Here is a 24354-nt window from a genome sequence, read left to right on the forward strand (position 1 = left end):
GAGGCACACTGAAGTAGCAAGATTACTCCTAAAGCTACAGTCTGTGATTCGTTGATCGTTGCTCCCACTCTGGGTGTGTGTGCTTAAAAAAACGTGGGTGTTATACAGTCCTGTCTCTGCAAATGGAAGCCAAAGTGGCTTGGGCCGAGCCATACACTGTTCCAGCCAATCAACATGCTGCTACAGGTGCACGGACTGGAGGGATATCATTTGATTTGGCTGTTCAGCTCAAAGATGAACAGCCTCTTGCCAGAATCTTGGACACCACCTTTAAGATCAACAAACGTTCAATTTACAGCTCATGTCGTCCTCTGTAGCTGTGCACTATGGTACATCGCTAGTGAATAAATGTTTTTTTTCCCTTGATGTGTTTGTAAGGTGAGGAAAGCTGTAATGTGGAGGGAGAGGATGTTGAACATTATTAGTTTTTGTTTGTAATTTCTGTACTCACAGGAATTTCATAGCTATGTAAATTGTAACACTGTACCATGAAGACATGGCCGATGCAGTAAGTACATGTGTATTTAACCGTAGGTGGCAATAATATTGAGTAACTCTTGTTCTCTAAACCTCATAATCAGTTTTCTATTTAAGCCTTACTCTTGCAGCTAAAATGTAAAACTGGAAGTAATTTCCCATTTAAAAATAGGTATGTACGTAAGTCTCTGATTAATGACGGATATGATTACTTATAAATTAAAGGTGGTAGCACATAAACCAGGACCATATGTCTTACTTGAATGGGTTATGCATTAACTACTGTGTGGGGAGAGGATGAACCACTTATGAATTCTCTGAAGAGAAAGTTAAACTGATGTACTTCCAGTATGTACCAACTCCTTGTCAAATTACAGACAGAAAGAAGGGCTAAAGGAGGTCTTAGTTTAAAGTTGAGCACTATGACAAAGCAAAAGCAAACATTTAACCAGCAAATCTTATTTATTTTATGTGCTTATTTTTTTTTCCAGTTTTTTGGGGGACACTGATGTCATACACAAGATGTATTCCACTAGAGGGCGACAAATACTTTAAATCAAACCGTTACACAACCGTTAACAGTCTTGTTTGCCAAAGATAATTAGTTATTTTATCTTAAAACATTCATCAACGTTGATTTACACAGATTTTGTGAGCTTTTCACCAGTGCTTAAATGCACCGGAGTAATTCTATAATACTGTGATATATCTCTCAATAGTCTACGATCAGAGTGTAATGCCCATACTTAGGGTACAGGGGAAATATTGCGATGGTTTCTGAAAAACAAAAAATAACACTCTAATTGTTATCTGATCATTTCTGAATGTTTTTGTTGCTACTAGGATAATGTACTGTGCTACTGTATAAGGATGCAAATATGTAATGGGCATATTGATCGTGTGACTTTGATGTCAACACTGAATGATACTTATTCACTGATGCAAAGAGAATCCCAGTTTATCAACAAACTTTCGATTTACAGCTGATTTCGTCCTCAATAGCCTTGCCCCAAGGGAGGTCGCTGTTGTATAAATGTGTTTTTCTTCCCTGATGTTTTTGTAAAGAAGTGAAAGCTGTTATGTGGAGGAGGAGGATGTTGAAGTAATGTATGCTATGTGCTGACAGGAAATAACATGTAAATATACCATGAAGACATGACATGCAGTATTTAAGGTAGGAATAATACTGAGTTACTCTTGTGCTCTACACATCATAATCAGCCAGGCTAGCAGTCATTTAGCCCCTTCCGATGATATTCAAGGTCGGCACCTAAAGAAGAAGTAACAAGGAGAAAATGTATTCTCTTCCACACCAGACAGGGATCATAGCTGTTCTACATTTGAGGGATTTTGAGCCACTGTGAAACTTACATGAAGCTGTCACACGTCACTGTCCACCTTGTGCTAGAGCAGTACCCAGTTTCTATGTCCACTCCACTCGAGGGACAGGAAAATTAAACAGTCATTCTGGTGATTCGTGTAACGAATGCATTTATTGCGTTACTTACTGAGCAATTTACTTATATATAGTATATAGTATATTTATTTATGTCCATCATGACATGATGGCCCTGGAATGTAAAAGTAAAAAGGGGAGGGATCTTGTGTGACGTCACTAGCTGCGGTTGTGCGTTAATCGGCTGCATGTGTGCAGTGCATAGTGCGACTCGGGCAGCTCAGCTGGGCTTCTTTCTAACATGGAGAGACAAAGGCGACTTATCTGAACTCGGTCCTCCAATCGTCTTTATACCGTCCTCCGGGTGGGGAGCTACAGAAATCAGTACAGACGTCTACGTTTACCAGAACACCTCTTTGCAAGGTAGGCTATCTTTCTTCGTAGCAGACAATTAAACTCAAACGATTTTGGAATATTTTACCCTACGTGTAGCTGTTGGACTGCGAGAGATTGGTAACAGAAATGATGTGCACGCAGAATAGTAATTTGATAATCGCGAATCCTTGCAGAGTTCGTACTGTAGATTCAACACGACGGATCCCTTGTGTATAGCTCGCATTATAACTGAAACGACAGACTGAATTTGGCTCGTTTGCGAAGAGGGCATTACATTGACCAGCCACAGACACATCCCTATCGCCAACGTGACGAGTTAGACGGCAGAGTAAAGGTGCATTGCACCCCGACTGGCAATGCTCTATATGGGCAAGCGGTTGATGTTATCTGTTATGTATACCTCATCAGAGGTCGGCTCTAATTTTAGTTTCTGCTTGGTTTGCAATTGTTACAGGATTTGCCTGGGGAGTCTACGTGTCTTCGATCCGTTATAAAACACCTTGACCTTTTAGTTATTTGGTATTTTATCTATATCCTGAATACACTGCTACACTTCTAACGTTACACCTGAGTCGGAGACTTGTAAAACTGGCTTGTACAATTTGTAATCATTCGGTTGTGGTTGGAAATTGTTCTAAATTAAGCTTGGCTGAGTGTGAAATTGCCCCACTGCCAAGTAGTACACCAGTGCTTAAGGCTAGGTTGATGCCCAATGCTATCTTTTTTTATTTAATTTTAATTTTACAGTGAACAATGTGAGGGAAATGCTGTTTCACAAAAGGCTTTTAATGACAAAGCTGCATGAACATGCTGGCTTCATTCAGCTTAATTTAATGTTAAAATAGCTCATCTCATAGAGCAGTATGTTAACAACGCCTATGACATGGGTTCAGAACTGATGGAGCACACGCACTACAAATAAAGTATATATATGGAAGACACATTTTGGATGAAGCAGGGTACCAAATTATCACATTTAAATGTTAGTGATGCTTTATATGTGTTATGATTTTTTCCAGACCATGACAACAGACTCCTGCTGTTGACAGAAGTGTGGGAGGCTTCACCATGTCCTGGAGTCTGCATCATTAGAACAGGATGTGATGTCGCGAGGGAGGATGGCAGAGTATGGACACAGCCATGGGGGGAAACCTGTCCAAATATGCCCCCATCTTCCTCGTCCTTGCACTGTCAGGAGTCCTCTTCCTCTTGCGGAACATTCACACTCTGGAGGTCAGAAAAGACCCTGCTTTCATGTTATTAGACAGGCAGAAAGACTGAGGAAGTAGAGAAGTAATGTTACTGTTACTCATAAAACTGAACTTGTTACTTTTGTTATGTGGTGCCACATCACTTGAAGAGGGCTCACACAACAGAAAAGTACTCACAAAATGTGTGTGAATTATAGATTGTTTGGATTGTGTATAATAAGGGTAGGTGAAAACTCAATCATAATTTATCAAAGAGGTGAAAATGGTGGTGGGTGCTGGATCCAGACACTGGGAGAAGGGGAAGGAGAGGGAAGCTAGAGGTTACAGAATGACATCATACACATCACATGCTAATCTCCTGCACTGATCTCTTCCTCGCTTTCTTCTCTCGTCTTCTTCCCTGTCTTTTCCTTCTCTCCTCCCTCCCTATCTAAGTCACTGTCTCGCTCCCCTTCTCCCTCTTCCATCTCTCTTTCTTTCCTCACCCCACCCTTCTCTCTCTCCCTCCCTGTCTCTTCCCTTCCTCTCCCCCTCTTCCTCTCTTATTCACTCCATTCTCTCCATCTTCGCCCACCTCTCCCTCTTCCCTCTCTTCCCTCTCTCTCCTTCTTCACCCTCATCCCCTCTCACAGAGATGGAACTGCCAGTCGGTGTCCTCTCTCTACCAGCTCCAGAGCAGCATCAGTTCCGTCTTCAAGCCCTCTGGACCCTTCCTGCCTCTGGACCAGAATCACAGCTACTGTCCCAACCTGGGCCAGGAGGCGTCCGGAGAGGAGGCCCATGAGGAGCGCTACCTCCTGGAGTCCATTTCCTGGCCTGAGCCCCCCGCGCTGGGGGTGCCGGTCCGCCAGAGCAGCGACCCGGCTCACAGTTATTTTGTGATACAGCCGCCCACCGACATCTCGGGCCGAGCCACGTGGCGGGTGGGCGGCAAGCTGGAAGTGCTGGTCCACATGCAGAACTTCCTGGGCCAGCCCAAGAGGTATGGCGGGGACTTCCTGCTGGCCCGGATCCGTTCCCCAGAGATTGGCGCCGGTGCATCGGGCTGGGTCGTGGACCGGCAGGATGGCCTGTACGCAGTGGAGCTCCCACTGCTGTGGGCGGGGGCCGCGCAGGTGGAGGTGACGCTGGTGCACTCAAGCGAGGCGGTGGCCATGCTACGGCGCTTGAGGGAAGAGCGGCCGGATCGTGTCTTCTTCAAGAGCCTCTTCCGTTCCGGCTTCCTGTCCGAAACCACCATCTGCAACCTGTGCCTGCCCACCGGACCCCGTCAGCCAGCGCTGTGCAACTACACAGATCCACACACAGGTGAGCCCTGGTACTGCTACAAACCTAGGATGCTGGACTGCGACACGCGCATCAACCATGCCAAAGGGGGCTACAAGAAGCACCTGCTCACCACCACAGAGTCAATGCTGTTCTTGAGGTATGGGTATATGTGGATACCTCCATCATCCACTCTTTATTCTGAGCTGAGTCTTAATCAGACATTTGGTTTCAGTGTATGAACCAAACTAGAAATATTATTCTGTCTGCCACAAATTAATTGTTACAGTAGGTCACTGACTAATGCGCTTGTTCATATTGTGAAGCAGAAATAAAAGCACTGTCTAATCATCATCCGACATGTTCAAATTATAGCAGTAAAACTGGGTGATGGAACAATCCATATAACAATCCAGCCATCAACTGATTTTGGGAACATTAATAGGTGATTGAATTAATGTGAAACTCGATATAGTCTTATTTTACTAAGGACATCAACCTTCCAATAGTGCATTAGATAAGTGCATCTAATGGACAGTTCTGAGGAACAAAGATAAATACTGAGTAGCATTTATTTGCCAGTGTCACCTTTGGCTACCCAATGCCCAGTCTATTAAAATGTTTGTCACACATTTTATTAACTTGCCACTGTGGGACTGGGAACTGGGGGTTAAGATAAGATGATTTTCTCTCATCTTTTGTCACAGCTCTACCATCAAAGCGCCGGTCCAAGCCCTCGGGATGGACAACATAACTATTTTGCCCGCAGTGAAAGGTAAGAGAGAGCAATCTAGTATTAAAAGGAACAAAGTTACAATTTAGTTGAATTAGGAGTGACCAAACACAGGCTTCGTTGGAAAAGGACAAAGGAGTGGGATACAGGAAGGGGGATTGGGGGTGGAGTTGGTGAGTGAGCCTTTCTCACTCTCTCTGCTTCACCCCTGGGCAAATGTCAAGGTCAGATCTCGGACTAAAATATTGAACTAGATAATGATTGAACAGGTCCAGGGCAATAGTAGTTATAATATACAATATACAATAACCTGAAGCTGTTTTCCATGTTGATGTGTGTGTGTGTGTGTGTGTGTGTGTGTTTTAATAATGGTAATCAAAGTGTAGTAATCTGTGACTTTGGTGTATATTTAATATAAATGTACGTGTGTGTGTGCGTGCGTGTGTGTCCACACATGTGTATGCATGCAGCAGAGTTCTAATTCTACTTCTCCTCCGCAGAGCTGTCTTTGGTTCGCAGAGACCGGGCAAAGTTCCTGCCGTCTGGGTATTACTACCAGGGTTCTTGGAGACCTTTAGCTGGAATCCCAATACAACAGTTCAATGACTCCTCCGCCATTACCCAGTGTCTTCAAGGGAAACTGTTTTACATGTATGGAGACTCTACTGTTCGACAGTGGTTTGAGTACCTCAACGCCTTTGTTCCAGGTCAGCACTGATCTGCATAATGCTGAAATGTGTTTTTCCTATCATCATATTTTCAAATTCAGCAATGCATTTTTATATTGCATGCACACGTTCACTTTGCCTAACTTGTCACTTTTGTTCCTTCTCCATGTAATCTCTCTCTATCTGTCTTTCTCTCTCTGCCTTTGTCCATCTTTTTGGTCTCTCTCTCTGTCCCTAAACTTACAGAACTGAAGGAGTTCAACCTCCACAGCCCAAAGAACGTGGGGCCCTTTATGGCTGTAGACAGCGTCCATAACATCCTGCTGAAGTACCGCTGCCACGGCCCGCCCATCCGCTTCTCCACAGTCTCCTCCAGCGAGCTACGCTACGTAGCTAACGAGCTTGACGGCCTGCCAGGCGGCCATGACACCATTGTGGCTCTGAGCATCTGGTCGCACTTCAGCACATTCCCCGTAGAGGTGTACCTGCGGCGACTGCGCCATATCCGCCGCGCCTTAGCCCGCCTTCTGGACCGGGCGCCAGGCACGCTGGTGGTGGTGCGCACGGCTAATCCGCAGAAGCTGGACCCAGAGGTCAGCCTGTACAACAGCGACTGGTTCTCCGTGCAGCTGGACTCTGTACTGAGGGCCATGTTCCGCAGCCTGCGGGGGGTGGTGCTGCTGGACGCGTGGGACATGACTCTGGCGCACCCCACCCATCCCCACCTTCTGCACCCTCCCCCAGACATTGTGAAGAACATGATCGATCTCATCCTGTCCCACATTTGTCCAGCCAAACAGGAGAAGAAGAAGAGCTAGCCAGTATAGGGAGGGCTGGGGGGTAGAGGACAGACGTAGAGTAAGGAGTTGAAGTAGTGACATTTTGGCATGAGAATACTACAGAGCCCTTAAAATCATAAAAGGTCATAGTTTTTTAAATCTTGCGGAAACAAGTTACTTATCAAGATGCTTACCTTGTTCCCACAAATTATAATTATCTTGTCCGCACAAGATAATTCTGTAATACGCACAAGATAAAAAATATCACCTTGCAGGACTTTAGGCGCTCCGTAGAATACACATCTTGATACAGGTTGCTGAGATTTTGCCGAGAGCGCTGCTCCACTCCCCTGTCCTGAATCATCAGCCCAACTGTGAGCCCTGGGATGCAATAGATGACATTAACCCTCTGTGAAGATGGGTTGAGAACTCCAATAACTCCAAATGGTTCCCACCTATTCACAGATTAATTTACAGTCAGTTGAACAATCCGCTGCAGTGTGTCCGCGGTACGCAGAGTCATCGCGCAGAGCAATGTTTGATTGCAACAGTGTCACAAAACAAAGCAGGAAAACAATATTCCACGGTAAATGACCTGACCTGGTCGGGGAATTTTCATCCTTCTGCTGCTAATGCTCTTCCAAATAACTGATGTTGTTAATTAAACTGACAGTGTTTAGTCCTGAGTTGTCATATGGTGTTAGAAGACGAATGGACTGGTAGACTTAAAACAGTGTTGCAATTCTAGAGACATTGTGAGATATTTTTCAGTGTCACTTTGCTTTTGCAAGCAAGGCAAACGAATACACCTGTAAATGTTGAGTACACAAATAATATGACAATACTTATAGGCATTATGGAGTGTTTGTCCAAAACTAGCAAGCTAACACCCAACAGCCACACCTTGTAAACACCAACAGCAGGACCACTCCAGGCACACAGCTTGTAAGCCGTCTGGTCTCACCTGATCACGTGTAGCAGCCTCCTGTCTGGACTGGTCATTCAACTGAATGTCACACAGCACACAAGACAACAATGAGCACAACTCTTTCTCAAAGCAGGAACTGAACGGGGAGGGTTCCTACAAGATTACTACTATGAACAAAGTTACTCATAAACTATGTAGCTAGTGGGTACAGTTTCAGTTGGGACCCGATGTCATGGAACACAGGCTTATCAGAGGTGGTGAGAACATGAGGTTTATGAACTTTAATCTTCATTCAGAGGAGTGAACGCAGTCCTAGGTATTTTGCACAGAACTTGGTTTTATAGTGTTAGTCAGGAAAAGACATGAAGCATTATGCAGAATACAGGCCCATGTTGGCGTTCTGAACATAGCACATACCACAAAGGATTAGGCTCTACCAATGTAATCTGCGCAATTCCTTCTGTACGGTGTTTGCTTGTACGACCAACAAACCACTGATGTTTTTATTATGTAACCATTTGGCTACTTAGAAATGTAGCTTACTGTATACTCTGCCACTGTGCCATGTTTTTCACGTCATAGAGATAAGCCATTGTGGTAACACAATGAGGGTCATTAACAGACTGCTTATTTTTACTTACCCGCTCCGTGCGATTAGCATGAACCCTGGAAGAACAATGTAAAACTATATTCAAATAAAGTGAACTATTATACATCATGAAGAATTTGTATATTTTCGTGCGCTTATCTGTAAAGATGTATAAGAGAAGTTCCGATGCAGAACAGATCAATGTCAACTTAACAAGGAAAGTCCTTCTGAGGCTAAGGGAGCTGAAGAAATATGTGTAAAGCCTTCCAAATGCATTCCACTAAACAAGAATGTTTTATGAATGAATATGAATTCCCAACTGGAAATACAGCAGAGGGGTGTTGTTTGGTCCTGAAGCGATTTATTATCCCGCTTATTATACCGTTTACTTGCCAAAACAATAGAAAACATTCCTCCAAAATACCTATTTTTAATGATTTTGTTGCCATTTCGTGACTTTCACTAAGAAAAAAATTGTTCTTCGCGCAAATAGAACTTTAAAGTTTCAGGTGTTGCGCATTAACCCATTACTTGCTGACTTACAACGACTTTCCGTTACGTTAAATGACCGGACTATTTGCAGAATGATATGAAAGATGTGAATTAGAAGCCGAAAACCCGTTGCCAATGACAGTGGTCATTAATTAATAAACAACGTACTAACCTTGACCGTTTGGTCATGTCGGGAAATATCAAACTGTGGCTTTGGCGTATCAACTTCGCGATAAGTTGATACGCCAAAGCCTCAGTCTGATATTTCCCGGCATGACCGAACGGTCGAGGTTAGTAATTTGTTTATGATATATATTGTGACCATAGTTGAGTTTGTGAAAAAGAGGACACTTCAGCGGTGGATGGGTAGTGTAAGCAGAAAGGGCAAACACTGCGAGAAAAACAAGAAGCGACCCTGAAAACACGCCCATTCGAATTAACGGAACTTTTTGGAACTTTCTGAACAGCGGTAGCCTATAATAAACTGATTTAACCGCACAAGATGGACGGAAACCTGTCCAAATATGCCCTCATCTTCCTCGTCCTTGCGCTGTCAGGAGTCATCTTCCTCCTGCAGAACATTCACACTCTGGAGGTCAGGAAAGACCCTGCTTTCATGTTATTAGACAGGCAGAAAGAGGGAGGAAGTAGAGAAGTAATGTTACTGTTACTGAACTTGTTACTTTTGTTATGTGGTGCCACATCACTTAAAGAGGGCTCACACAACAGTACAGTACTCACAAAATGTTTGTGGATTATAGATTGTTGCTGTTGTATGCCAATCTTATGTACTGATCTCTTCCTCTTGCTCACTTTCTTCTCTCACTCCCCACCCCACTGTCGCTCTCTCTCTGTCCCCTTCCCTGTCTTTTCCCTTTCTCTCCTCCCTCCCTATCTAAGTCAGTGTCGCGCTCCCCTCTACCTCTCTCTCTTTCTTTCCTCACCCCCCCTTCTCTCTATCTCCCTAACTGTCTTTTCCCTTTCTCTCCCTCTCTTATTCACTCCATTCTCTCCATCTTCGCCCACCTCTCCCTCTTCCCTCTCTTCCCTCTCTCTCCTCCTCCACCCTCATCCTCTCTCACAGAGATGGAACTGCCAGTCAGTGTCCTCTCTCTACCAGCTCCAGAGCAGCATCAGTTCCGTCTTCAAGCCCTCTGGACCCTTCCTGGCTCTGGACCAGAATCACAGCTACTGTCCCAACCTGGGCCAGGAGGTGTCCCGATAGGAGGCCCATGAGGAGCGCTACCTCCTGGAGTCCATTTCCTGGCCTGAGCCCCCCGCGCTGGGGGTGCCGGTCCGCCAGAGCAGCGACCCGGCTCGCAGTTATTTCGTGATCCAGCCGCCCACCAACATCTCGGGCCGAGCCACGTGGCGGGTGGGCGGCAAGCTGGAAGTGCTGGTCAAGAGGTACCCAAGAGGTATGGCGGAGACTTCCTGCTGGCCCGGATCCATTCCCCAGAGATTGGCGCCGGTGCATCGGGCTGGGTCGTGGACCGGCAGGATGGCCTGTACGCGGTGGAGCTCCCGCTGCTGTGGGCGGGGGCCGCGCAGGTGGAGGTGACGCTGGTGCACTCAAGCGAGGCGGTGTCCGTGCTGCGGCGCTTGAGGGAGGAGCGGCCGGACCGCGTTTTCTTCAAGAGCCTCTTCCGCTCCGGCTTCCTGTCCGAGACCACCGTCTGCAACCTGTGCCTGCCCACCGGACCCCGTCAGCCGGCACTGTGCAACTACACAGATCCACACACAGGTGAGCCCTGGTACTGCTACAAACCCAGGATGCTGGACTGTGACAGGCGCATCAACCATGCCAAAGGGGACTACAAGAAGCACCTGCTCACCACCACAGAGTCATTGCTGTTCTTGAGGTATGGGTATATGTGGGAACCACCATCCTCCACTCTTTATTCTGAGCTGAGTCTTAATCAGACATTTGGTTTCAGTGTATGAACCAAACTAGAAATATTATTCTGTCTGCCACAAATTAATTGTCACAGTAGGTCACTGACTAATGCGCTTGTTAATATTGTGAAGCAGAAATAAAAGCACTGTCTAATCATCATCCGACATGTTCAAATTATGGCAGTAAAACTGGGTGATGGAACAATCCATATAACAATCCAGCCATCAGCTGATTTTGAGTACATTAATATGTGATGAATTAATGTGAAACTCGATATAGTCTTATTTTACTAAGGACATCAACCTTCTGTACTTTGGCTATTAGTGCCAATAGTAGATAAGTGCATCTAGTGGACAGTTCTGAGGAACAAAGATAAATACTGAGTGACTTTTATTTGCCAGTGTCACCTTTGGCTAACCAATGCGCAGTCTATTCACCACTGTGGGACAGGGAACTGGGGGAAAAGATAAGATGATTTTCTCTCATCTTTTGTCACAGCTCTACCATCAAAGCTCCGGTCCAAGCCCTCGGGATGGACAACATAACTATTTTGCCCGCAGTGAAAGGTAAGAGAAAGAGCAATCTTTATTAAAAGGAACAAGGTAACAATTTAGTTGAATTAGGAGTGACCGAACACAGGCTTCGTTGGAAAAGGACAAAGGAGTGGGATACAGGAAGGGAGGGTGTGTGGTGGGGTTGGTGAGTGAGCCTTTCTCACTCTCTCTGCTTCACCCCATTGGGTCAGATCTCGGACTAAAATATTGAACTGGATTATGATTGAACAGGTCCAGGGCAATGGTAGTTATAATATACAATAACCTGAAGATGTTTTTTGTTAGGTTTTCAATGTTGAAGTATATATATATATACTGTATATATAAACTCCTCAAAAAAAGTTCGGAAACGTTATTTCGGTCGATTATTTCTCCCCTTTAATAATACTAATTGGTATTGTATTTGATATCGTTGGAAAGCCTGATTAGTCACCTTTACAACGAGGTACAACCTGTAAGGATCGTGCATTCGTGAAATGAGCAACACAGCTAACCGTGTGGGTAGCGGCCCAAAAAAATGTGCCAAAATCCCAAATATTCTTCTGTTGGTATTCACTCTTGTTTTGAGTTGCTTGGTGGATTGGATGATTGCACTCTCTCACAGTAATAAGGAAAAAACAACACATATTGGCCATTTTTACACTTGATAAATTTTACACTGTCAGGGACCTCAGTAGCGTGTGGAAGATCCATACGCAGCCACAACGGCTTATTTTCACGGAAAATAGTTTTACATGTATGGAGACTCTACGGTTCGACAGTGGTTTGAGTACCTCAACACCTTTGTTCCAGGTCAGCACTGATCTGCATAATGCTGAAATGTGTTTTTCCTATCATCATATTTTCAAATTCAGCAATGCATTTTTAAATTGCATGCACACGTTCACTTTGCCTAACTTGTCTAACATACTTGTCAAAAGTGATTTTTGACTCACTTATGTTCCTTCTCCATGTAATCTCTCTATCTTTTTCTCTCTCTGCTTTTGTCCATCTTCTTTATCTACAGAACTGAAGGAGATAAACCTCCACAGCCCAAAGAACATGGGGCCCTTCATGGCTGTAGACAGCGTCCACAACATCCTGCTGAAGTACCGCTGCCACTCTGAGCATCTGGTCGCACTTCAGTACATTCCCCGTAGAGGTGTACCTGCGGCGACTGCGCCATATCCGCCGCGCCTTAGCCCGCCTTCTGGACCGGGCGCCAGGCACGCTGGTGGTGGTGCGCACGGCCAACCTGCAGAAGCTGGACCCGGACTACAGTCTGTACAACAGCGACTGGTTCTCCGTGCAGCTGGACTCTGTACTGAGGGCCATGTTCCGCAGCCTGCGGGGGGTGGTGCTGCTGGACATGACTCTGGCGCACCCCACCCAGCCCCACCTTGTGCACCCTCCCCCAGACATTGTGAAGAACATGATCGATCTCATCCTGTCCCACATTTGTCCAGCCAAACAGGAGCCCTTAAAATCACGTAAGATCATATTTATTTAATCTTGTGTGCACAACTTATTATCTTGTGGAAACAAGTTACTTATTTAAGATGCTTACCTTGTTCCCACAAATTATAACGAACTTGTCCGCACAAGAAAATAACTTGAGGGCACAAGATAATTGTGTTATGTGCACAAGATAATAACTTGAGGGCACAAGATAATTGTGTAATTCGCACAAGATAACAACTTGTTCCCACACGATAATAACTTGAACGCACAAGATAATTCTGTAATGCGCACAAGATAGAAAATATCACCTTGCGGGACTTTAGGCGTTCCGTAGAATACACATCTTCATACAGGTTGCTGAGATTTTGGTGCCAAGATTTTACAGGTTTTCCTTGAGTTTTCATTTCCACCCAGCTGGAGAAGAGCGCTGCTCCACTCCCCTGTCCTGAACCATCAGCCCAACTGTGAGCCCTGGGATGCAATAGATCAGTGGTTCCCAAACTTTTTACAGTCCCGTACCCCTTCAGGCATTCAATCTCCATCTACGTACCCCCCCGTTTTTTTTTCATGTTTGTAACCGCTGCCCCACCTCCTCCCCCGGCGCACATATAGGCCTACAGCCTATAACACTTGAAACTGTGAAATTGTCAGGGATTTCAGGACTCGGATGGAAGTTTAGATCAAACAGAGTTGTATTAGCAATACAACCAGGTAAAGGGAAATGAGAAACAAACAAGGAGGTCGAACTAACTCACTCAGGGGTTTAACGGGAAGAACTATTTAACTCAAACAAGGCAAAACAGATGAAAACCAAGGTACTCAGCGTCAAACGCCGGAAGAACACAAACTAGCAATGTTTAACTAAGAACATAACTTAACAGTGTGCAGAAGTGTGTGCGTTGAATTTGAAAAGGGGGGCGTGGCCAGAGCGGAGTTCAGCCAGAAATAATCACCACAGGTTAATGAGCCGGGTGTGCTTGACAGGATGCACATCATTTTGCAATGTCTGGCCGAATTGGAGAAAGTCTTAATCTTAAATCGTCTCCTACACACAGTCTATGCCTGTATTTAGTTTTCATGCTCGTCAGAGCTGAGAACTTAGGCTACTCTCACATAAATATGTGGTGGCAAAGGGCATCAAAGTCTTGACAGCGCGTTTGGCCAGTAGGCTACAGGGTAGGCACAGTCCAGAAATATGGCAGAGGCTTCTGATAGAATTCAATTTTAATCTATCCACTTGTTGCGACTTCAATGAGGCTCTCCTAGTCAGATGCCGGTAAGGAAGCAGGCACAGCAGAAAAGGGATAACGAATCCAACTGTCCGACTCGTCAGTTTCGGGGAAGTAGCGTACCTGCGCAGTTGTGCAGCCAGCTCACTGAGGTGCATTGTAATGTCGCTTTTGACACTGTCTGTCACACCGAGGTGATATGCACACAAAAAATCATGCAACGACGGAAATACCTCTGTTTTGTTGTTGTTCATTCAGTCTAGCCAGAGCTTCGACTTTATCATAGCCTCAATTTTATCCTGTACATTGAATCGTCGATTGTAGGCCTACTGGTAGAAACAGATGGTGTCTCTCTGGACGGGGGATTATCTCTTTTCAACCACTTGTGGATGTTCGTGCAGCAATCGGAAAGAGCTCCGGCTTCCCTACACAGGGCATCAGCAAGTGAAATTCTGACGAGGGAGCTAACCGTTGTGCCTATGTTTGACTAACGGTCACTAACCTATCTGTAGCTATTTTTGGCAGTGTGATTATTTCGCTGAATATGGGTATAAATGAGTATTTTTGGCAATGCGACTTGGCTATTCAGACTTTAAGATTTCATGTCTATTTATAGCTCAGTTCTCCCCGCGTATTGAACCACTTTGAGTAGCCAGTTTGGGGACCGATGGACTAGAAGGAATGGGGGGGGGGGGGGGGGGGGGGACGGACAATATTCAGGAAGACAATATTCCACTGTAAATGACCTGACCTGGTCAAGGAATTTTCATCCTTCTGCTGCTACTGCTGTTCCAAATAACTGATGTTGTTAATTAAACTGACGGTGTTTAGTCCTGAGTTGTGATATGGTGTTAGAAGACGAATGGACTGGTAGACTTAAAACACTGTTGTAATACTAGAGACATTGTGAGATATTTTTCAGTGTCACTTTGCTTTTGCAAGCAACATAAACAAATATACCTGTAAATGTTGAGTACACAAATAATATGACAATACTTATAGGCATTATGGAGTGTTTGTCCAAAAGTAGCCAGCTAACACCCAACAGCCTCACCTTGCAAACACCAACAGCAGAACAACTCCAGTCCAGGCACACAGCTTGTAAGCCGTCTGTTCCCACCTGATCACAAGTGTAGCAGCCTCCTGTCTGGACTGGTCATTCAACTGAAAGTTACTCATAAACTATGTAGTGGGTACAGTTTTAGTTTGGACCCGGTGTCATGGAACACAGGCTTAGCAGAGATGGTGAGAACATGAGGTTTATGAAGTTTAATATTCATTCAGAGGAGTGAACGCAGAACTGAGTTTTGCTTCCTTTGATGCAGCATGTTTTCTGAGTAAATGGAAACACCTTGCCGATGATGACTGCCCGTCTAGGCGGGGCCAAAATCAATGACATAAATCCAGGTCGCCAAGGATGTGAAATCACATTTGTTTGCGAGGAACGCGCTGAAGTCCAGGGATTGCTGATATGGTATGTTGTAGGCTATACGATGTCATCTGTGTTCACTATATTCACTGTAGCGGAGGTTTAACGAAAATTTGCATTTGTCGGTCTATTGTACACCTATGTATAAATGTATTAATTTCAGTTGCAGGGTCCAATCAATTAGCTGCTGAAAAATGAGTGATCCTGTCAGAGAAGGAAGGAAAAATAAAAAGTAAGTGGAAACACCTTTGGTATAGGTGATCATCTCTGGCTTTAGTAATGTAGTTTTAGGACCAGTTTGGATATAATAGTATACAGTATATTCTACATAAAGCATGTTGGGAGTGCTGTAAAGTAATATGTTGAGTAGATCATGCCGTATCATGTTATGACATGTACATCCTGGGTGTGGTAGATGGCAATACAAAGGTGGAGTACCTAAAACGTATTAGTTAATCATCTTCTGAAAGTCAATAATTAAAGGAAAATGTTGAACTACACATTACTGAACTACATAAAAATAATACATTAACTTACTAATTTGTATACACTGGTGCTAAATTTAGACACTTGTGGAAACTATGTGACATGGTATGATATGCTAAATTCTTGTGTTGTATAAAAACATTGAAAATATCAATACTTTTGGGGTTCTGCCCAGCCATACTGGCATTTTTGGCAAGTGTTTGAAGGTGGACTGTTAATCCTCCTATTATGTTTGGGGTCAATTTGACATTTGAGGTCAGTTTAACGTCTCTAAATAAATGATTGACATATTATTTTTTTGCTTCATATTTAATGACTTTTCCTAATTTAATGTAGCCTGACGATGTCATACTCATAATTCTAATCAGAATATGAGTCTGATACCGCTCCGTTGGACTGTGATTATGGGGCGTGTTTCAACCGAACGAGCTCTTCGCTCAATTGGATATATCTAGAACCAATCAGAGCAACGTAGTATGACCATAACGTAGACCATGGGGCCAGCTGATACATTAAACTTTTACCGGATCCCGTAGGAAGGACGGCAAAAACATCTTTTCGATCGACAAATGCCTTGATCGCGTTTCTCTGTTCCTCTTTCAAAATGAATGTGCTGTCAATGTCTTCTAAAACAGACTCGAATTTCCACATTTCAGCTCTCCAACGGCAGCCATGTTTGTTGAAAACGAATTCACCCCAAAAGCTCTTTGGTGACGTGGTTGATTACGTTAGGGTTGATCATCTGTCCATCATCGTATAAAGCCCGCCCTGACAATTTGATTGGTCTATCTATCTCCTCACAGATTTTTGTGAGGAGATAATTTCTCCCCAACGGAGCGACACCAGACCGAACTTCCCGACCAAAAAATGTGTGGGCGTGGCTAAGTTCGTCTGGCATCCAGGCTAAATTTAATGGGGACAACTGGGTAAATACAAAATTACATGATGATATGTTTTCAATGTCCTGTACACATGCTGTACGCATAGGTGTTCTTTGGGGTCAATTTGACCCCAGGCTGTTTTAATTGTATAAAATATATAAGACATATCAACTTTTTTCATCACATTGTTACTATTCTTGATAACAGAAATTGTTTTTTTATTAAAAATGTTATAGATTACAACAATATGTACTTAGAAATAATATGAAGCCATAAAAACACCAGAAGGATATCTCTTTCTAATTTTAGGTCAATCAGTGAGATTTTATGGTGATCTGCATATTTCTCCATAGTCGCGTAACATTCTGGAGGTATTTAGTGCTGTGATGGAAATCCGATAATTACCAGTCTAATGAGATCAGTCTTATAATAAGAGATAAGTATAATGTTTATTAGTCTTCTGCAGAAGGATCAGAATCAGTCTGTGAGAATCAGATGAATTTTCTCACAGGCAGTGTTCCAGCACATATTCTCAAGGAAAAAGAAAACAAAAAATCACCCCAGTTCTCCTCAATGATTCACATGACGTGCTTTACACAATGACACATGCAATTCATTTCTAATACATTTCCCCACTTATCACTAGGGATGGGTATCGTTTGGTTTTTATCCGATACCGGTACATAACCGATACTTTTAAAACGATACCGGTGCCTAAACGGTGCCGGAACCGATACTTTTATAAAAAATAAAAAAATGTTTACGATTGATGACATTTAAGAAAGGCTTTATTGCCAAATATATGTTTAATATGTTTAAAGTAGATTATATATATAAATAAATACAAAACACCTTTTAACTTAAAACTTAAATAATATATGAACTGTTAACAAAAGTTTAGACTATACTTAAATAAATACAAAACACACACACACACTCTGTACACACACTACAGCTTCAATACTTCAGCAATTCTTTTGTTCAATTCAATTTTTTTTCTTCAAATTGAACAATATATTAACTGTTTAAAGTATATTATAAATATAAATACATACAAAACACTTGGCTTCAAACTTTTTAACTTCAAACTATGAACATTATATTAACTGTAAACAACAGTTTATAGTATACTTAAATAAATATAAATAAATACAAAAAACTGCTTCAAACTTCTTTTGCAAAAATATGAGCATATTTGCCTTTGGAGTCAAAAATGTATTATTTTGTTTGCATTTATTTCATGAAATTTCACCATTTTATGATTTGTTTATACCTATCTTTTCTATCTTGTTTATAGTTAATCTTGTTACTTGAACACACTGAGTACGAGAAAATGTGTACTGCCCCTTTAAGAGACTACCGTAGGTTAAGTATAGCTGTCATCTCCGTTTATTTTTCAGTCTTCGGTTGCTGATCTGCTGTTGACTCTTTGCCTTCTCTCCACTCTTTTCACGCAATTGTTTTGTTGCATTTGCTGCACGTCGCGATGTTTGAATATTTTGGTGCGAAATACAGCCACACTTTTGACCGTTTACCTTTCGGTATTTTCTCTGTTAAAAGGTTGATGGCTAGTTCTGTTTGTGCTTTCTCTGTGAAATGCTGCATGCTCTTCACTGTCATAAGACTGTTGCTATGAAAACACCAATGAGCGTGAGCGACACAGGACAAAGTTTACATTGGGAGCTGGGGCAGTTTTACATGTGCCCCGCGGAATCTGCCTAGCAACCGTTTTCAATTGGCTCAGGCACCGAAATGAAGCACCGAAATCTGCGTTGCATTTCGGTCCGGGTAGGTACCGGTTGTATTGGAACCGGTTCCATATTGGTACCGGTTCTCGGTACCCAACCCTACTTATCACTAGTTGATACATTTTTACACTGCAACAGGCGGTTTTCATCCAGTACAGAAATACCTTTAGGTTTTAAACTATAACTTCATTGTGTCTTGTTGTTTGGAAAGCATCTGCTGTTTTTGAGGACAGAGGCATCCAGATACATATTAGCAAGCCAAGGGGTTTTACTCTAATCTTACATCAGACATTTAGTTCACACATAATCATCATCATATATTCCAGGAGGTTGCCAATCTTCAATTTCCTCCTCATGAGGCAGCTTGATAAACTGGCCAAACATTTTCTTTACCGTTGAGTCTATCCTTGCCCTAACACACCGTATCACACAACGGGTTATCAACATCAACAACAGTAACGGGGGGGGGGGGGGGGGGGGGGTACTTGATATGGGAAGTCAGAAAGGTCTGGGCCATTTATCGAGATCTGCATGCAGGCTGCAAGATGGTCTCCTTGCAGCCTATTGCGGATGTTTGTCTTGACCTGCAAATACATTAACTGTTAGGCTTTAACAGTGGCGTTTCTTAGGGGCAGGTCCAGGACGCTGTTGTGCAGAAAGCTCAATACATTCGTACTTCGCTGCAAAATATACATATATTTTTTTATGCAAAGTAGCTTGAATATGTGTGTGAATAAACTTGACTCACAAGCATTATAGTCTTGTTTTGGATTCATTTGATCCGTGTGTTTTTCTGTCTGTGTGCTTGCTGTCGGTAGGGAAAACGTATGGCTAAGGAATGTGTATTAAAACCGGATGTCGTCACTTTAATCCGGTCTCTGGTTGGATAACAACAGAAATGGACAAGGACCTTTACTTTTTAGTTGAGAAGTTGTGTTGATCGCCTGACATGCAAACGATCGGTTTTCTTTAAATTATTATTATTTTTGTGAAGTTATACGGCTTATGTGAATAAAGCTATCTACACAACTTTTTATATGTCTACATTGACTCGTTTAGTTGTTCATGTGGTACACGTAGGTCTTAACTGAAGCTAACGCTTTGACCAACAACCCATTGGAACACATAGTAGCTAGCTAGCCTCGCTGCTAATAAGTCTAACGTTAGCATGCTGATATGAATAGACCCATTATAGTCAGGTGGCTTAATGCTCAATTGACTTGTTAACCGAACTTTTACGAAGTCATACAACTAAACACACAAGTGACTTGTTAACCGAACTTTTACGAAGCTATATGACCAAACACAAAGCTAGCACTGTTAATTCCGCTATAGCTAGCCAGGTCAATTAGCTCGCCTAAGATACTGCAATTTAAGCTAACCAATTACCTCATTTCCCCCAAAACCCATCGATTACGTGTGTTTGTGATGTGTAACATATATCCTTAATCAGTCATTCAAGTTATTGACGTTTATTTACCGCTAGCGATTACACGACACAAGGGTAATTCAATCGCTATTAATGTTGAACTTGAACTTCAACAACGTCACACAACATTAAAAGTCAGGCATCGGCATGGTTCCTAAAGAATAAATCTAAGGTCCTTGTCCATTTCTGTTGAAAAGTTTTATCCAACCAGAGACCGGATTAAAGTGACGACATCCGGTTTTAATACACATTCCTTATGCTTAATTTATGCTACTCAGAGCCCTCTCCAACAAACCTCGTACGGGAATCTCGTACTGGAAGTTAGAAAAATGAGTAGGTGCACGACAGCCTCTCCGAGGTGCTCGGAGAGGGTTCGGAGAGAGCGGTTAATGTCGGAGAGGCGTTCCCTGTGTTCGGAGGGGCGTTCCCTATGTCCGACTCCGTGAAATCAGAGTAGCATAAATTTCGCTTTAAGCCATACGTTTTCCCTACTGACACTTGCTCTGTGAAATGCTGCTCTCCGCTGTCCCTCCCTTTCCGGTGGGGCAACGGCCCAAGCTGCCCCACCGTTACCATGGAAACACAAATGAGCGTGAACCACACAGGCCAAAGTTAACATTGAGCGGCCCCACGAAATCTGCCTGGCAACTAGACTGGAATAATGCGAAAACCGCAAGACCTGTACCCCGTGACCAAGAAAAAAATTTAATCATACAGTCAGATCAATGCCAGTTACGGGTTAGTTAGCTAGATTTCAACAACTTTGGAAGAGTTTTTTAAGTAATACAATGAATAACGTAGATTATTTGTTGAGGGTGCAATTTAGCACATTGCCGCTGGAAGAAAAATTGGAAATAAAACGTTTGGGCCACACAGACCAGACGACTTGATCCTGCAGCAGCCTGGTGAGAAAGCAAATCGAACTTTCAAGATGGAGTGGTTTGAAAGAAAGACATGGCTAACTGCGAGCACAACAAAAAGAGCACTGTTCTGTTTTCCATGCCTTCTTTTTGGAAATACTACTAATGCAGACTCTGGACAACTGATGGATATAAAGACCTGAAGCATCTGGCAGAAAGAACGGTGAAACATGAGAGTAGTAAAAGTCATATCAATTGCGCCATGAAATTGGGACTATTGTGAGGGGTCAACATCATGGCACAGATAGATAGTGCTTATCAGCGGAACATTTTAGAGCACAACAAGCAGACTGGGGAGGCTGATATCGCGCCTAAAGCTCTGTGGGAAGTGCGAACTGGGCCTGCATGGTCACGACGAGTCAGCCTACTCAGTAAACCCAGGCATTTATGAGACGATGTGCGAGGGCGACACCAGGCTGAAAAGACACTACGATTCGGTGAGTCAAACTTTTTTTGGGGAGCTGATGGATGTATCAATGCAACCTGCAAGGACATCGTCTTTTTACAAGGTTTTGTTGATTTAGCAGCATGTTTTGTTGCTGATATTTGTTTCAGTTGTGCCTTTTGCTTCATATTGTATGCCACACATGTGCCACAAGCTTAATAAATGATGCAAGTTATTTGAGCTGTGTGTCTGTCTAATCTTTTTACTTGTTGCAATCATTATACTTTAATGCTGTACTATAGGCAACATCTTTGTGTCACACTGAGCGCTGAAGCATGTGAAATGTATTTGAAATAGGATTTGTGCTCCTGCTGGCACTCAAAATGCAGCCCATAGCATATCTTACTGGTCTACTGCTTATAATAATCAGCTACCTCTATTTTTGTGACGGTGACATGGCGTCATACAAAATTGCCCGACCAGAAATTTAGGCTAAAATCGCCACTGGGCTTTAACCCTTAAGGGATGATATCCCTATGGAGAGATATTTTGTTCTTGTTGTCAATATGCCTTTAAAGCTCCGCGAGTTTTTGTCCTAGAGACATAAAAAGAACACCCCCAGAAACATTGAATCCTCTACTTCTACTACAGCAGTGTTCATTTTGTTAACGAAAGGTTTGATGAAAAATATGCGTTAACGACCTTTTCCCCATTACTAAGTGTGTATACAAAAGCATTTGTAATTGCAACAATTTTCTGGGAGAAGTGGTGCATTATCTGACAGAAGTGCAGGGGTGCCAATATTTTTGTCCATGACTAATTGTATCCACAATTTAAGTACTGCAAGCTAGACTATTATTGCAGTTGTAGACACAACACAGGGGGTCCCTTGGCCTGAGAAAGGAAGGAAAGGAGTAAACTAATATGCATTTTCTTCTAAAGACTAAGACTAAATCTAAAATAGCCCATTACTTGCTTACTTCAAGTCCACAGGCATAGGTTATACAGTATGACAGGGGTTTTCAACTGGTTTTGTCCCAGGGACCACCATTCTGACTAGAAAGTAATCCACGGCCCACTGATGTGCCTGCGCGCGCTCGCGTGCGTGTGTTTGTGTGCGTGTGTGCGCGTGTGTGCGTGCGTGCGTGGAGAGAGGGGAGACCTGTCAGTGTAATATCTTGGCACGGTGAAGTCCACACAGCCGGTCTATTCGTGGCAAAATGGTAGATAGCGACAGTCTCATACCATTCTCTGGTTCAAGCTTTGCCCTGTACTTATTCTTCAAGGACGCCATTGTAGAAAAAACGCTCCCACAGAGGTATTTGAAAGGGCAAGACACCTCATTGCATTTGCAGCAAGCTCTGGAAATTCTGTCTGGCAACTTATCCAGAACTTAAGTCATATGAAAATCACACAACATCTGTTGCATGTACTCAATAGGCTTGGCATTCAAGAAAACGTGATGCGTCTCCATATGCCGCAATAGTTTCGACGGCTTTATGGCTTCAGTTGACAGTAATGTTGAACACACGAAACACATTGGTAGCCTACCTCCTCTCCTGCTCTGTCTGTCGTCACTGTAAATCCGTATTTGATGTATTCCTCATTGTGTTTTCTTTTTTGAATTTGTTTCCCTGTATCCTGTGAACGTGTAGCTTTGTTGGAAGCCTGTCCCTGTCCCTGTCGTGGCAGCCTGTCCCTCTGTCACTCTCCTCACTAAAAAACGATCCATTGGTGCTTCTGACCAGCTAACTCGACGTTAGAACGAAATGTTAGCTAAGGACAGTAGATAACTTCAGTCCTTCACCAAAAGTATTACTTTTTCGACTAAACTTCAAAAGTACACGTAGGCTATGCAGATGCTTGTCAACTTTGCGCGCGAGACTGTACGTTATGAATAATATGCGCGTGACGTTAGGGACGCAATGGATTAACATTAGCAAAGCACAGGCTACCATAGACTGGATAGGTGCAAGGCTACATTCTGTCAGCGTGAATCTCCTTTATATTATTATCAGCTTGTTTTATTTTTCACGATATTCAACAGCAATCTGGAAATGCGTTTAACCGGTGCCCCCCAGGGTTGTGTGCTGTCCCCCCTGCTCTTCTCCCTGTACACCAACGACTGCTCCTCTGGTGACCCGTCTGTCAAGACCATCAAGTATGCAGACGACACCACCATGATAGGTCTCATCAGCAACAACAACGAGTCTGCCTCCCGGAGGGAAGTCGGCCATCTAGAGTCCTGGTGTGCAGTCAGCAACCTAGAGCTTAACGTCAACAAGACAGTGGAGGTGATTGTGGACTTCCGTAAAAAGGTTCCGACACATCCTCCACTTGTCATCAACAACTCATCTGTCACTGTAGTAGTAGTAGTTCCTAGGCACAACCATCACCAACACACTAAAATGGGACAATAACATCACTCAATTAGTGAAGAAAGGTCAGCAGCACCTGTTCTTCCTCCGGCAGCTGAGAGGACTACAGGTCAGCCCCCCCATCATGGTGCAGTTTTACAGGGCTATCATTGAGAGTGTGCTTACATCCTCTCACTCTGACTCTGCCTCTGCCCGCTCTAAGGCCAGGCTCCAAAGAGTCGTACGGGCAGCAGAGCGCATCATCGGCTGCCCCCTTCCCTCCATCAAGGACCTTCACAGCTCCAGATCCCTCAGAAAAGCAATGAAGATCACGGCAGACCCCTCACTCACATCCTGCCAACAGTCTCTTTAAACCGTCTCCCCTCTGGACAGCGATACAGGGCCATCATGACCAAAACATCACGTCACCTCAACAGTTTTTTCACCCAAGCAATAGCTCTCCTAAATAGCTCTCACACACAAACTTTATAGCACTTTATTTAACATTACTATTGTTGCACTACCTCCATTCTTATTTATTATTTTTCTCATACTGGTACTATCTGTCCTTGTATTGCTGTTCTGTGTTGTCTTGTTGTTCTATTTGTGATGCTATAGCCTGCATGGAGAATACCAAATCAAATTCCTAGTATCTGTATACATG

At 43.5% G+C, this 24354-nt stretch overlaps 1 protein-coding gene, 1 long non-coding RNA gene and 1 pseudogene across 3 annotated transcripts; all 3 read left to right on the top strand.

Annotated features, from left to right (window-relative positions):
• The first annotated feature begins 1581 nt into the window (after positions 1-1581).
• On the top strand, positions 1582-13769 carry LOC105908990 (NXPE family member 3-like). Of its 2 annotated transcripts, XR_004165981.2 has the most exons (7): positions 1582-2296; positions 3289-3502; positions 4113-4906; positions 5454-5521; positions 5980-6186; positions 6394-7239; positions 13180-13769. XR_004165981.2 is itself a non-coding variant. In XM_031587332.2 (6 exons), the coding sequence occupies exons 2-6, from the start codon at positions 3398-3400 to the stop codon at positions 6963-6965; spliced, it is 1746 nt and encodes a 581-aa protein (XP_031443192.1). In that variant the 5' UTR covers positions 1582-2296; positions 3289-3397; the 3' UTR covers positions 6966-7605. The 2 variants fall into 2 exon arrangements, 1 of the variants encoding a protein (XP_031443192.1); XM_031587332.2 differs by lacking the exon at positions 13180-13769 and having other exon boundaries at positions 6394-7605.
• LOC105901062 overlaps positions 9229-24354 on the top strand; it is a 47562-nt pseudogene continuing 32436 nt past the window's right edge.
• LOC116225221 lies at positions 15400-15710 on the top strand. Its single transcript, XR_004165983.2, has 2 exons — positions 15400-15529; positions 15648-15710. It is a non-coding gene; the product is annotated as an uncharacterized LOC116225221 (long non-coding RNA).

The sequence above is a fragment of the Clupea harengus genome, chromosome 2 (assembly GCF_900700415.2).
Source record: "Clupea harengus chromosome 2, Ch_v2.0.2, whole genome shotgun sequence".
NCBI lineage: Eukaryota > Metazoa > Chordata > Actinopteri > Clupeiformes > Clupeidae > Clupea > Clupea harengus.